The 15,534-nt window shown below is 48.3% G+C and overlaps 1 protein-coding gene and 1 long non-coding RNA gene across 2 annotated transcripts; one reads left to right on the forward strand and one right to left on the reverse strand.

Moving 5' to 3' along the window:
* Positions 1-628: 628 nt before the first annotated feature.
* LOC134554531 (uncharacterized) lies at positions 629-5,697 on the forward strand. The gene is made up of 3 exons (XR_010081278.1): positions 629-770; positions 856-1,084; positions 3,679-5,697. It is a non-coding gene; the product is annotated as an uncharacterized LOC134554531 (long non-coding RNA).
* LOC134554373 (ly6/PLAUR domain-containing protein 2-like) lies at positions 972-6,067 on the reverse strand. Its single transcript, XM_063404950.1, has 3 exons — positions 5,757-6,067; positions 2,660-2,779; positions 972-1,191 (listed from the first exon to the last, which is right to left on the reverse strand). The coding sequence occupies exons 1-3, from the start codon at positions 6,037-6,039 to the stop codon at positions 980-982; spliced, it is 615 nt and encodes a 204-aa protein (XP_063261020.1). The 5' UTR covers positions 6,040-6,067; the 3' UTR covers positions 972-979.
* Between the last annotated feature and the right edge of the window lie 9,467 nt (positions 6,068-15,534).

The raw sequence follows: 15,534 nt of genomic DNA on the forward strand, positions 1-15,534 counted from the left end.
GGAATGGCAATAGGAACAGAGGGAATGGCAAATTTCCTGCATCCCTGTGAACTGGGCACACCTGGCTCGTTCATACCTGCTTCCACTCCAGCTGCTTTTACAGCAGACAGGGCATCAGAACCAATCCCACATCTGCTCCAAGCAAATCCCAGCTGGGATCCCAGCACTTTTGACTGATTTTTCCCAGAGCTGAGGGTCTGGGGTAACCATTATTTTTCCTATCCTGCAGTTTCTGCTCCAAAGGGATGAAGGGAGAGCAGAATAAAAGAAGAATTTGCTTGGAATAGTCCTTAGGAGAGGGAAATCTGGCAGCTCCAACTGCAACCTGAGCTCAGGCAGAAACTGGGGGTGTGTTTGTCTGGCCAAACTTGGAAATTTGGGTTGCAGGTCTGACCCACCCTGGTCTGTCCGTCCAGGGGGTGTTCTGAGCTTTCCAGAAATCCATCCCATTCCCATGTGGAAGCTGAGCCCTCCTGGACTCATTCCTCAGCTTATCCTTGGAATGAAGCGCCAGCTCTCTGCAGCTGCCACCCCGATGGGCAGGAAGCAACTGGGCCCAGATCCATCTGCTCCTCTCAGGCAGGACACGGCACAGGTTGCCAAGAGAAGCTGAAGCCGTGGCTGCCCCATCCCTGGAAGTGTTCCAGGCCAGGTGGGATGGGGCTTGGAGCAACCTGGCACAGTGGAAGGTGTCACCAAGGGTTGGATCTGGATGATCTTTCAGGTTCCTTCCATTCCCTGTGGGTCCTGAGGATCAGAAGCAGCGGAAGGTGAGGAACATCTGCTTAAACAGCTGGAAACAGCAGGTTTGAAGGGTTTAAGTCCAGGTGCCCAAACTCTTGTCTTTGAATCCAGCGTTGAAGATGGGGCGAGGCCACACGTCAGCGAAGAAGGACATTCCCAAAGCATCTAGGAGCTCGTGAGGCAGCTTGGCAGGGAGAGTGGCAGGATTTCAGCTGGAGCTGGGACACTTGTGACCTCACAGGGAGCACAGCAGGACGGTGCCAGCCACCACGGCCACCAGACCCAGCGCTGCAGAGCTGCTCCTCGCCCTGTTGGCGCTCTTGGTCTCGTCGCTGCACAGGTCGGTGTAGCAGCAGGATTTGGGCTTGGACGCCCCTATCCCGCTGTAGGAGAGGCATTCCTCCTCACAGGCCCTGGTCACGGTGATGTTGCCAAAAAAGGGATAACCTGGGAGAGGCGGATTGGAGAGGAGGAGGAGGTGAGAGAGGGGAAAAAGCAGTGAAGGAAAATGGGATTGAAAAACCCTGGCAGAGGAGGTGTTGGACATCCCTAATCCATGGGTGCCTCCAATCCAGCCTGTTTTTTGTGGGAATAGGTCTGCCAGTTCTCTCTGCTGATTCTCCTGCTCCCTCCAAAACCATTCCAGCATGGACAAGGGACACAATTCCCTGTAGATGTTTGCACAGCCTATAAATTCAGGATCCACGGAGATATCGGGGTAGGAAAGGTAACACAGAGGGAACAAGTGCAGTGAGTCCTGACACTTCACTGTGAGGCTCCAAACCTGATGGATTCCTCTCCTTCCCTCTTCAAAGTGGGATCATTCCACCTGGGTTTTTACAAGGATGTTAAAGGATAATCCGAGCTGGGAGTGGGATGGGGAGAGGGAAGTGTGGAAGGTGATTCTGCCCCTCTGTTCCACCTGAAGAGCTGCCTCCAGCTCTGGGGTCCTGACACAACAAAGGGAATTGTTGGAACAGGTCCAGAGGAGGCCATGGAGATGTTCCAAGGGCTGGAGCCCCTCTGCTCTGGAGCCAGGCTGGGAGAGCTGGGAATGTCCAGCCTGGAGAAGAGAAGGCTCCAGGGAGACCTCAGAGCCCCTTCCAGAGCCTAAAGGGGCTCCAGAAGAGCTGGAGAGGGACTTGGGACAAGGGACAGAGGGACAGGACACAGGGAATGGCTTCCCACTGCCAGAGGGCAGGGTTATGTTGGAAAACTCCTTTTTCTGACCCAGAGATGGGGCAACGGAGAGGTGTTTTAAAACCCTTTTGTTCTATTTTTAGTCTCGTGAGAAGGGTGAGATGGTACAGATGTCACAATTCACGCCATCAAAATCAGAAGCCAAGCTATTTCCTAATTACAACACACTATAAGCGTTTTTTGGCCTATCAGCTTTTGCCACACAATGCTGCTAAATGGCTCTAAACAAATAATTTATTAAAATACCCCATGCGGGTCTTGCTGCAATACATCTTTCATAGTTCTAGTTCTCCAAAATATCTGGTCTATTTGCAAGGCCATGATTTGTTTCCAGTTCCATTTCTCTCTCAGCAATGTCTGTCCTATCCCATGGCCTTTCTAAGTCAGCACACCTCATCTCAAGGCTTGCATGCAGAGACAGGGCAGTGTGAGCCTTCTGTCAGCCTTTTAAAACCCTCCACAAACCCATTTCCCACAGGGCTAGGTGGGAAACTGGGAAGGGATTCCTTCCCCGTGAGGATGGCCATGGAAGAGAGTTCCCATAGAGGCTGTGGCTGGCCCATCCCTGGAAATGTCCAAGGTTGGATGGGGCTTGGAGCAACCTGGGAGAGTGGAATGTGGGAGTTTGGGGTTCAGTGATCTCCCCCCGAGCCCAACCCACCCTGGAATTCTGAGATTTCCCCCCGGAACCCCTCAGGGGGAGGGTGGGACTCACCTGTCTCCACGGAGTGCAGCGTCGTGGTGCACACGGTGGCTTTGGGGGGACACACCACGGCCGTCCTGCACTTGGAGATGTCTGTGGGCTCCTTGCACGTGTAACATCGCAGGGGCTGGGCTGTAGAGGGGACAGAAGGGCTCTGAGGTGACACAGCACAGGAGGACAGACCCCCAAACCTGCAGCTTTCTGACCAAAACGCAGCAGTGCCCGAATTTAAGGTTGTCTGGAAGCAATGGAAAAGCTTGGAGATGCCAAGGGAGGGGAAAAAGATCAAATCCCAGCGCTGGAGAACAAGGGTGGTGTTGCAGAAGCTGCGGCTGAGCAGGCTCAGCAGCCTGGAGAAGAGGGATTTAGAGGGATCTGTTCCCTGAGGAGCTTTGGCAGGCCTGCAAGAATTCACCCTGGAGAAGAGGAGGCTGAGGGGAGGCTTTTTGGGATTACAACTTCCTCATGAAGGGAAACGGAGGGACAGCACTGATCTCTTCTCTCTGGGGCAGTGACAGAATCCAAGGGAACAGCCTGAACTGTGCCAGGGGAGGTTTAGGCTGGATATCAGGAAAAGGTTCTTCCCCCAGAGAGCGATCAGGCACTGGAACAGGCTCCCCAGGGAATGGTCACAGCATGGAGAGTTCAGGAAGGGTTTGGACAACGCTCTCGGGCACGGGGTGGGATTGTTGGGATGCCCTGTGCAGGGCAAGGAGTTGGACTTTGATAATCCTTGTGGATCCCTTCCAAAATCAGGATATTCCACGACTGTAAAAACCAGCTCCTTCTGCTGAGAGCAGCATTCCCCTCCCCTCACAGCTCCTTCCTGCTGGTTTAAGGGAAATTCGGCAGGAATCAGTAACTGGAGAGCAGGACTTAAATTTCAGAGCTGTGTCAGGGATCCTGAGGGCTGAGTGTGGCCTCAAACCCGCTCTTATCAGGGGCCACTGCTGCTTTTTAAAGATGTACAAACCCTTGCTGGCTGCCACCTGCGGGAGGGGCATCTCTAAACACGCAAATCTTGTTCACAGCAGCTCTCAAAAACCCCGGTGTGAGCGCTGCCCACCCACAGCCAGCAGACACCGAGGGTGCGGATTTTCCAAAGTCCTGCTGGTGTGGCCGGATGATAAAACCCAGCCTGGTTTGAGATTTTCTATCCTACCCTCCTTCCACCTGCTGAAAAACATCCTGAAAGCGCCCAGTGCCATCTACTGGTAAAAATTCACGCCGATGCTGTTTTTTCTTTTTTTTTTTTTTTGTTCCCGTTCTGCTGTCAGAAGAACCTCTGGGGTTTTGTGATAAGCGTAAATATTTTTGAAGGCGTTTGTTTGAACACCTGACTTCAGAAGGAATTTTTAAGGCATTCTGCTCCTCGTAGCAGCCCCTTTGGAAAAATTCAGCTGCGGGGTAGAGTCTTACACAGTGCAAAACTTTTCTTTGTCTCTTTGCAGAAGTAAAAAGGATATCTATATATTATTTTTTATGGGAATATTTCAATGTTCTTGTGGCCATACAGTGGTGGAGCCACTCCTGTTTATCCCAGCTCAGGACATCACTAAATCCCTTCCCAATGATCCACGAGAGGCTGTTTTATATTTTAACAGAGGTAACACATTAACAACAACCATTTGGATGTCTGTGGATGTGTAGGGTGGATGGAGCAGTTCTGGCTTCAGGCACTCAGGAAATTACCCTGCAACCCCCTTGGGGTGAGGTGGTTTCCATTTACAAACCTCAACATTTTCCTGGATGAGCTGGGAAGCACCTTGGAGGATTTAATCCCGGTTAAAAGCAGGTTTAAGGAAGGAAAACCCCAACCCTCTCATCTTTCACTGAGTCTGGGTGGGGCGTTTGAAGGACATGGGTCTTGTGGGAGGGTTGCATGGAAGGGGAAAGCCCAAATCCTTAAGGACTGGGACAGGAGAACTGAACTGGGACAGCTCTGAGTCCTGATCTGAGCCAATAATTCCCTGTTCCTCACTGTCCAACAGGACCTGCTATTCCTTTCTGTCAAGCCTTGGGAATATGAGGGGTCACAGACACATCCCTCAGCCACAAAGGGGTGCCTAGACCAGCTGCTTCCCCCTGGATTTTCCCAAAAAAATTAATTTCTGCCTGGTTTCAACTCTGAAGCAAATGGTGTTGATAACTCTGTTATCAAGGGGGGAAAAGATCAAATCCCAGCACTGGAGGACAAGGGTGATGTTGCAGGAGCTGGGCCTGAGCAGGCTCAGCAGCCTGAAGAAGAGGGATTTAGAGGGATCTGTTCCCTGGGGAACACTGTTCCCATAAAAATCTTCGAGACCTTGGGTGGTTTCTCAGAAATTCCATTAAATCCAAGGCAGTGCTGCAGATGGAGGTGTTTGATCCCTGCCCAGGCTGCCTTTCCTTTGAGATCTTCCAGGCTCTCATGGAAACAGCCTGGGGATCCCTGGGGCCCGTGGACTGTGGGTCAAACCCCTCTTTGGGGTTGGTGCCATCCCTGGAATGCCTGTTCCAGGCAGGGATGCAGCTCCAGTTGGTCCCATCTGCACGGAGGAAGGGACACAGCGATGGCCAAACCCTGCTGCCAGCTTGCCCAAGATCCAGATCTGTCCCAGACCCAGGGGGATTTCCCATTTCCACCTGAAATAAGGGAAAACCCCGGAGCTGGGGGTTTAATAAAACTTCCCAGTATCCTTGGGGTTATTTCTCATACCCCCACGCTGATCTGTATTGAAGTTTCACCTTCTGGCTTTCAGCACTTCCAGCAGCCAGCTGGGAGGTTTTAGGGATGTCAGGAGCTCGGAATGAACATATCCCACCCCATTCCTGAAGGGACAGCTCAAGCTCTTGGAGGACCCAGGCTGGTCCTGCCCTGTGCCTTGTGGCTGTCCCCTCCATCCCTGGATGTGGGTGACAGGTACCCAAAGGACGTGCATTGCTCCCAGTCAGGCATCACAGCTCTTCCCACCAGGAATGCATCTCCCCTTTTCCATTTCACCCTCCCCTCTGACATCCTTCAACACAAAAGGCATCATTTCCCCTTCCCAGGTTTTTCCCCTCCCTCCCCTCCCAGGAATTTCCCAGGTAGAGGGGCCCTGGAGTGTTGGGGATGAGGAGCTCTTACCCAACTCCACGAATGCCAGACCCAGCAGGAATCCCACCAGGAGCTTCTTCATGCTGAGAGCAGATCCAGGCAGCCAGGACAGGTCCAGAGTGCTGCTCCCAGGGAGCTTTATATCTTCTCCCACCCTCCGCCAGCTGTTGTTGATCCTGTGGGCGGATTCCCTTGGGGTGATCAGGGGAGAGCCCAGCTCCAGCCTGGATTGGGATTTGCAGAGGAACGGGTTCTCTGACAAGGTGACATCACCGCAGACTCCTGCCATACCTCGGCTCTTCCCCAGGTTCATGTCCTGGGGCTGGTCCCATGGAAAAGGAAAAACACGGCTGGCACTGCCAGGCGTGGCCCTGTGCCAGGGCTTGGATGGGGAATGTGACAAGGTTTGTTTGCTCCTTCCAGCCTGGCTCCACGAGCCCAGAGCTGGCTTGTGTCACTCGTGCTGCGCTGGCCAGCAGCTGTCAAGGGGTGAGTGACAGCAGGCTGGGCTTCCACGTGCTCTGGAGAGGTGGTTCCATGGGAATGGGGTTGCCCAAAGATGTCTGTTTTTCCCAAATCTAGCTCAAAATCAAGCCTGGTTTCTGGATCCCTTGGTTATTAACTGAGCTGCTGGGAGTCACTTGGAGGCCAGTGGGATATGCTGCTTCCAAGTCTGGAATTGGGTCAAGCTGCATGGTCTCAGGTCCTGGATCATGCTCCCAAAGTCTTTTTTTGGAAAGCTGTCAATTATTTACCAAATTTTATCCTGAAGCTGGGAAATAAACCAAACACGGAGCAATGAGTCAATTTTCCCACTCCAGCACCTTCCTGATAGAAAATTTCACTTCATCCACATCAAGGCAACCCTTTCAAACGTCACAATTTATTTTGCATCTTATCCAATATTTGGGGAGACTGCTTTAAATTCTTGGAGCTGGGGAGAAATTACTTACTTCTCCCTTTGGATTGAGGCATTGGTATTTTACATTTGACAGGAAAAGCTGGCAGACTTTTCACTGGGTTTGTTGCGATCCGAATTGGAAAACCCCGGTGTGGTGCAATTTCCCATAAAACAGCTGAATAAGCCGGAGAGGCAAAGTTTGTGAATCACTGGAGCCCTTGGAAATTTTAGGGATGGAGATGAGGTGAGCAAAGGTGATTTATTGAGGTGCTCTGCATGTCACAGGCTTGTTACGACAACGCACGTGGGGAATTTTGCTGCCAGTCCCGGCAGCCTCTCCTTCTTCCCAGATGGAAGATGGATCCCAGTGACCTGGGAAGCGTCACTAATGAAGATTTCCACAGCCACGGATGACACAAAGCTGACAGAGCTGTGGAAAGGGAGAGAAAGACCTGCACCCTAATCCTCCTCTATGAGAGTGAAAATTATCCTTTATTTCATTTTCCTGTGCTCTCCCAGTCTAGGTACTAAAAAGAAAAAACAACAAAAACCTGGATAAAACACAGGGCACACAGGAAAAATCTGGAAAAAAAGCCACCAGACCTGGTTGCATCCAGATCCTTGCTCGGAACTGGGCAGCTCAAGGCACATTTGAGCAATATCCTAATTAACAGCCGTGAAACTGGAAAGGATCCAGGATTCTTTCAACATTCCAGGTGGTTGTGCCTCAGTGGGAAAACACAGTGAAGCTGCTTGGTGGATTGTGGAGTGGAAATGTCTGTGGAGACGTCCTCTCATACCTGAAAGTCATCCCATACTGAGAAATTTTGGGGAAAAATCTGAAGGAACGGGGATATAAATGGTTAACCACTGTCTTAACTCTGTCTTAAAGGCTTGGAAAGGTTGGAGATCTTTCCTTAAGGCAGAACTCTGGGAAAAAAAACAGAGCTCCTGCAGAGGGGCTGAGCGGGCAGCAGTGCCAGACTTCAGGGAAAGAGAATTTGGGAGTGTCCTAGTAAAATCTTGGAGGCAAGGAAGGATCTTTAAGGTCTGTCACCTTTAAGGTATTCCTTGATCTGAAGATAATCAGGAGAGATGGAGCCCTGGAAGCAAACACAAAACCCAACTCAAACAACAGCAGGGGGTGTCCAGGTGTGTGTTGGGGTGGGGGGAAGGCTGATTTTGGAAGTGGCAACACCCTCCTGGCTTCCCAGGTGGAATTCCAATGCCATTGTCAAAAATGGAAAATGGAAAAAAAACCCCAAACAAAATGAAACAAACAAACCCCGCAAACAAACAACCCTAAACCAACCAAACCAAACCAAACCAAATCAAACCAAAACAACCCAAACCCAAACCAAACCAAAACCAAACCAAAACAACCCAAACCCAAACCAAACCAAACCAAAACCAAATCAAACCAAACCAAACCAAACCAAATCAAACCAAACCAAACCAAATCAAACCAAAACAAACCAAACCCAAACCAAACCCAACCAAACCAAACCAAACCAAACCAAAACCAAACCAAACTAAACCAGTCCAAATCAAACCAAACCAAAACCAAACCAAACCAAACCAAAACCAAACCAAAACAAACCAAACCCAAACCAAACCCAACCAAACCAAACCAAACCAAACCAAACCAAAACCAAACCAAACTAAACCAGTCCAAATCAAACCAAACCAAAACCAAACCAAACCAAACCAAAACCAAACCAAACCCAACCCAACCCAACCCAACCAAACCAAACCAAACCAAACCAAACCAATCCAATCCAATCCAAACCAAACCAAACCAAACCAAAACAAACCAAACCAAATCGAAACCAAACCAAACCAAACAAAACCAAAACCAAACCAAATCAAACCAAACTAAACCAAAACTGAACTAAAACCAAACCAAAAAATCAAAGCCAAACCCGACCAAAACCAAAACCAAACTGAAACCAAACCAAACCCAAACCAAACCAAAACAATCAAACCAAACCAAACCCAAACCCAAACAAAACCAAAACAACAATAACAAGAGGAGAGTGGGACAACAGGATTCACACCAAAAGATTGCACTGGCTCCTTTTATCTTGGCAGAGTTATGACAAGCCTAAGTTAAATGAGACTGGAAATTGAGGTTGGATCTTAAACACTGAAAAAAATTGGGATTATTTATTTCTGTAAGCAAAGGTGGGGAAGAAACCTGACCTGCTTTACACCTGATAAGCGTGTGGAAGCTGTGGTCTGACAGAGCAGTTAGGTGAGGCTTGGACAGCTTGTCGGGCTCCTAAAAAATTCCCTTCTGTCTCTGTCAGGGGTGGGATAAGCCCTGGGAAGGGTTTTGAGCACTGACTGACAGCAGCCAGAAGGGGCTTTGGTTGAAATGTCACTTCAGGTCTGGAGAGCTGAGAATATCAACGAGGCGTGGCGTGTTAGGGAGAAAGGTTTGTGTGCCAAAAGCCTTCAGGACTTCTCAGTGGGATCAATCCAAACCTTCTCCCAGCCTGTCCCTGGGAGAGTGTCCTAATTTATAAGGTGATATAGGGAGATATAATCTCTCTCTGCTTATCTCAAATACCAGGACAGGCAGATGACAGAAATTTGGTGTTTACAGGCAAGAAGGTGAAGTGCTTCACCTGCTCTAACTTCCCTTACAGTGATTTCTTGTTTGAATGATAAACCCTCACATTTTTTATGGTTTATCTTAGATGTTCTGTGGCAGGGAGAGAAGACCAAGCTTTGCCCAGCTGTTCCAGCTGTTGATTCTCAGCCACATGTGAAATTAGTCCTGTGTAAAACATTTCTATTCTGATTTATGGAGTCTCTACAGGCAGTGGATCTTGTTGGTCCTCTCTACTAAATTTAATTTATCACTATTGCAATTTTCCTCTTCTCCACAGAAGTGCATTTTGTCTGGGACAGACTTTGGGGGGGCTCTCTGGCTCCTTGGAAAGTCTGTTCTTCAAGGCTTTAATCCTTCTCTGAACTCCCTCTGCTTCACCACCTTCTCTCCTACATTGCCCAGCCCAGATCTGGACATTTTCTTGAGCCACTCCGGAGAATCCCAGAATGTTTTGGGTTGGAAGGGACCTTCAAGATCACCCAGTTTCAATTCTCTGCCATGGGCAGGGACAACTTCCACTATTCCAGGTTGCTCCAAGCTCTGTCCAACCTGGCCTTGGACACTTCCAGGGATCCAGGGGCAGCCACAGCTTCTCTGGGCAACCTGTGCCAGGGTCTGTCCACCCTCACAGGGAAGAATTCCTTCCCAATATCCAATCTAACCCTGCTCTCTTTCAGTCTGAAACCATTCTCCCTTGTCCTGACATTCCATGCCCTTGTCCAAAATTTCTCTCCAGGTGTCCTGGAGCACTTCTTGAGCTACTGAGAGCTCACAGTGAGGTCACCCCTTCTCCTCTGCAATCCCAGGAATAAACAGAACAGATCCAACTGCAAACACCAACCCACCCTATCTGACACCGTGGTCACGCCATGGTAACATCAATCCACATGACATCCGTGTCTTTCCTGAGAGCTGCTTTGCAGGATGGAGTCTGCTCCATTTTCCAGACACCAGATTCCCAGGAATCCTGGTGACAGCTGCCTTGCAGGATAATACAGATACTCTTGATGATCACACTGAGTCACACAGAGTTCAGCTCCCGTGATTCCAGAGGGGCAGAATTTTTGCCAGGGGACTTTTTCGGATGCTCCACCACCTTCAGGTGTGACTCAGTGGTGGGGAACCTCTCTGCCCGTGGCCGCAGCGATGTTTGATGATCCAGTGGAAGTTCCACCTCTCATGGGTGTGTGTCAACAAGAATTTGGGCTTTTTGGGGTGGAGTTGGTCTCCACCCTCCTGATGAAACTCTGCCACTGAGCAGGAAGCAATTCAGGTTTCGTTGGGCTGGAAAAGGGTGAAAGTGTGAGCACCCTTCTCCAAGGAGCTCCTTACGTCTGTCTTCCAGGGGCTGCTTGATATTAAATGTTTCTCCTCCATGGGGAGTATCCAAAAAAACAAACAAACAAACAAAAAAAAACCCCAAAAAACAACAAACAACAAACAAACAAACAAACAAACAAACAAAACAAAAAACAAAACCAAACCAAAACAAAACAAAAAACCCCAAAACCACCAAAAAAACCAAACCAAACCAAACCAAACCAAACCAAACCAAACCAAACCAAACCAAACCAAACCAAACCAAACCAATCTAGATTTACAACTGTGATTCAATCTCTGAAGAAATCCTACCCCTTTTTTTCCTGTGTCTGGGTTTTCTTCTGCTGCTTTGCACCCCCTGTCTGAAGATGTGAGGTGAGAAGTTGAACCTCTCCAAGCAGAGAAGGGAATTGTACTTTTGTCTGTACTGTTGTCTCCCAAATTCTGGCTTACGCTCACTGATCCCGAGGCTAAAGAGCAGGTGCTCCTAAGGATGAGAGGAAAGATTCCAGACTAGCTGGGTTTTTACAAAAAAGATGTAAAGATGTTTGCAAAAAGATGAGTTGTGTTCAGGGATCTGAGAGAGAAAAAAGGGGAGTCCAGGGATACGGTCATGTGGAGGTTGGAATCATCGAGTCCTGGAATGGTTTGGGTTGGAAGGGACCCTAAATCTCATCTCATCCAACCTCCCAGCTGTGGGTAGGGACACCTTCCACTAGACCAGCTTGCTCAGGTTCCTCTTCTTCCAGCCAGAGGACTGAGGACAATTCCTTCAGGCATCACCTGTGTTTGGTCCACCCTGGGACTGCAGGTCCCTCAAGCCTTTTCTGAAAACAGCAAAAATGTCCAAGATGCGATTCTGGATTGGACCCCAGAGAGGTGAATATCCACAACCCAGGCGTTTCAGACTTCCTTTAAGCTGTATCAGTCCTATCATGGACTTGGGAGACGTCTAGCTAGTGTAAAGTGGTCCCTGAGCGTGTTATCACCTGAACATTATCTCCTGTTATTCCCTGGATGTGTTCCAGGGAATGCCCAGGCACACTTGGAGGGCCAAGGGTGTTTCCAGAAAGGTCGTTCTGGTTGGAAAGATGAGAAATTCAGGCACGAGCTGTGACTGTTGTGATCAGGATCAGAGAATAGATCTTGATCCCTTTTAAAGACCAGCACTGTCACAACCTGGATGTGCCCTCAGATGCAAACCTCTTGTGTCCCTTATTCCTGAGTGATTCCCTTTTCCACCCCGGTGATGGTTTCTGCCAACCCTACATGAAAGCCCTCGTGACCCATAAATCCACACTCCATCGTGTAGGGAGCCATGTGATTTTCCATCTGAAATTTGGATGATTTGGGATTGTTAAAGGCCGGAAAGGACCTCTGAGATCACCAAATCCAGCCACCACCACGTTCACCATTAAACCTCAATCGCCAGGCCCACATGGTTTTTTTTAACACTTCCAGGCATGGGGACTCCACCCTTTCCCTTTTCTGAGGCTTGAACTCTAAAAAAGCCAAGGCTGAAGGGTGCTGGGAATATTTCTGGGAGTCTCCAGTGTCTTTCTGCCCACTTTAATCAGCTGATGGCACTGTTGATCTCTTATCAACATTCTGAACAACGTGCAGAGACTGGCCAGTTACAGAGCTACTCCCTTCCCTTGATCAGGAAGATTTCCCCTCTTGATCAGGAAGATTTTCCCTCTTTATCAGGAAGATTTTCCCTTTTTATCAGGTTTGGTTGTGCAGGGGAAGGAAACAGAGTCCTTGCTATGAACTTGCCACTTGTCAAACCCAGGGACTGCCACCGGGTCTGTGACTGAGAATTTCCTGACGTCTCTTTGTCAACCTTCAGCATCATCACCAGCAGTGCCTTTGGCTTGTCACCAGATACAGATCTGGGTGAGTCAATCTAAATAAGTAACCCCTGCTAAGTAATAAAATTAGCCTGTGCTGGATGTTGCCATGGGGATCCAGCACAATAATGGGAATGGCCAATTCCCATCGTCGAGGTCTGTCGTGGTCGAGGCATAAAGTTGTGGGAACACCAGAAAATGCAGCAGAAATAACCTCTGAAAATTTGCAGAGTCACAGACAGATTGAAGCAGGACAAAAATATCTGGAGTGGGAGTCACCTGGCCTAAGTAGAGCCTTTCTTCTCTACCATAGGTGGCTCCTGGGTGACTCACTGGAGCTGTTTCTTTTTCCAGTCAGGCAGACAAATCCAAATTTCGTCAGACAAAAGCTTCATCGAAAAGTGGATGGCACTGGGGATTACCTGCTTCCCTTCAGTGGCTTTCAAAGGAGCCCTGCAAGGGTGGAGGTGAGGTCACCTGGAGGCCTTTTCTTAGTAAATGTGTGCGTTTTGTCATGGAATCGTGGAGTGCCTTGTGGTGGAAGGGACCTTAAAAACCACCTTGTTCCAACCCCTGTCACAGGCAGGGACAACTTCCACTATCCCAGGTTGCTCCAAGCCCTGTCTAACCTGGTCTTGGATATTTCCAGGGATCCAGGGACAGCCACAGATTCTCTGGGAATTCCAGTCCAGGGCCTCACCACCCTCACAAGGAAGAATTTCCTCCTAAAATCCCATCTAACCCTGCCCTCTCTCAGTGGGAAGATATTCCCAGTGACCTGTCACTCCATTCCCTTTTCCAAAGTCCTTCTCCAAGTCTCCTGGAGTTCCTTCAGGCACTGGAAGGGGCTCTAAGCTCTCCCTGGAGCCTTCTCTTCTCCAGGCTGGGCATTCCCAGCTCTCCCAGAGCAGAGCAGAGGGGCTCCAGCCCTTGGAGCAGCTCCGTGGCCTCCTCTGGTCTTGCTCCAGCATCTCCACACCCTCCTGCTGTTGCTCCAGAGCTGGATGCAGAGCTCCAAGCAGGATCTCACCAGCGTGGAGCAGGGGGCAGAACCCCTCTCACCTTCTGCTGTGACAGGGGACACAGCTCAGGACACGGGGGAGCCTTTCCCTGGCAGAACAGCGACTGCCAGGCTCACACTGGGATCCTTGGAGTGTCCTGTGCTGCAACAGGAGCTGAGATTGCTTGAGGTCCCTTCCAGCTCTGGATTTTCCTTGAATTTTGTCAATCCACCCCAGCAGAACCCAGCTCCTTCCTCATCCACCCATGTGTCCAGCTTCCATGACCACATCCAACGCTCTCTCTTCGTTTCTTGTCCTGCTTCTTGGTATCCTACGTAATTCCAGAGCAGTTTGGCTTGGACAATTAAATCTGATTTAATCTGGCTTCAGCTCCTTTTAGCCTCCTACACCACAGACCAACCGTGCCTTTCCTTCCTCGCCCATCCCTTCCTGCCCTGCTGAGATGTTTTTGAGGTGGCACACCCTGATTTCTGGGATCAGGAGTGTAACCACGCTTGGAATAATATTGTCCCCCTCATCCAGCTGAGTTTTGGGATGATTCAGTTTTAGATAAGCAGAAAAAAGTTGATATATGGTTGATATATAGATAAATGTGTTGATTTCCAGATATGCTTGTTGATATCCAGAAAAAGGAGAAGTGAACTGCAAGTTCAAGGATGTGAATGTAAAATGTGAAGTTCACTGAAATCAAAGACTCAGAAACTTTTTTTTTTTTTTTTTCCATAAAAAAGAGGAAAGGTGGAGAAAAAATTTCTAGAGAGAGTAACTGTGGCCTGACCTGGGTGAATAATTTCAAAGATTATTCCAGGGATGAGAGGGAAGCCTAAACGAATGGATAAAAAATGGAGCAGCAGACAAAACAACCTGAGGGAGGTTAAGAAATGTATAAAGTAAAAATTTGCAATTTTTACTAAGTCAAAATGATTTAGATCTCGAGAAAGACATTGAATGTTATTTATTAATTTATTTAAAATGAACAATTTTAAGTTATTAAAATATTATGTAAAATTATTTACCTTTTAAATTGAGAGGCAAAATGAAGTAATGATAGATGAAAACTGAATATTAAATTACCCACTTGTTTATTCAATATATAAAGTGCTTTTGATTTTGGGGGTAAAGACAGCATAGAAAAAGGTGTCCAGAAAAAGAAACAACCACAACTGAGGTGGAACAAAAAAATTCAGTGTATTCAAGCTGGGACAAAGCAGGACAGGATGTTTTCCATCCCAGAACTCTTGGAGAACTGAGATACAGAACAACAGGTCCGGGTTCACTCCCAAATATTGTTTATAAATTGGTCAAGGCAGAATCATGAGGTCAGAATTTAGCACCTAAATCAAAAAGAGAAGGGGGTAACAGTCCCTGTCTGACCTGGATGGAATGTCAGGAGTAAAAAGAGGGTTTGAAGGAAGGAAAATAATAAAAACCCCAGAAAACAGTCAAAATCCAATGTTGTATTTGCTGCTTTCATGGTTATAAAGTCAGATGATCATGAGTTTAGCAAAGCAATAACAGAGAATAATGCAGGAATTTTTATTAAGATGGCACAGATGGAAATTCAATTGATATAACACGGGTGAGAATTTTTTAAGGGCCTGGCAGTGGAGGAGCTGGAAATATTTAAACTGTTGGGAGTGGGATATGAGCCTGGGGAAATTAATCAGTGCCATTCCTCACTTTTGGAGTGCTCTTGATTAATATTTTCTGTTCAGACCTTGAATGAGGCCAAATAGGATGGAATTCACAGGTGGCACAAGTTCAGGAAGCCTCAGCAATTCCGGGAAGGATCAGGATATCGTTAACAACCAGGTGGCTTGGATGCAAGTCACAGGGTTAAATAGGATCATCCACAGTAATAAATTACTTGTACGAGCTGTAAATGAGGATGTTGCCTGGAAATGATTGGGAGATGAAAGACACGGGAATTCTCGGATGATCCCGGGCGGAATTTCTGTCGGGCACCTGATGGAGCATGGAAATTCTTAATATCCAGGCGGGAAATGTTTGGTTCCTCCAAAATCTTGTGTCTCTGATCTAGAGAAATGTCTCAAACCAGAGACCTTTTTGTAAAGCGGAAAAGATACAAAGGATGGGA

This window comes from Prinia subflava, chromosome 1 (assembly GCF_021018805.1).
Source record: "Prinia subflava isolate CZ2003 ecotype Zambia chromosome 1, Cam_Psub_1.2, whole genome shotgun sequence".
Taxonomy (NCBI): domain Eukaryota; kingdom Metazoa; phylum Chordata; class Aves; order Passeriformes; family Cisticolidae; genus Prinia; species Prinia subflava.

What these genes read in the sequence shown, in the direction of transcription:
- LOC134554373 (XM_063404950.1), bottom strand. Translation starts at nt 6,039, where the DNA reads ATGAACCTGGGGAAGAGCCGAGGTATGGCAGGAGTCTGCGGTGATGTC. An exon ending in TCTGGCATTCGTGGAGTTGG is followed by an intron (nt 2,780 to 5,756) that starts GTAAGAGCTCCT and finishes TCCCCTCTACAG; the next exon opens with CCCAGCCCCTGCGATGTTAC. An exon ending in GCTGCACTCCGTGGAGACAG is followed by an intron (nt 1,192 to 2,659) that starts GTGAGTCCCACC and finishes CGCCTCTCCCAG; the next exon opens with GTTATCCCTTTTTTGGCAAC.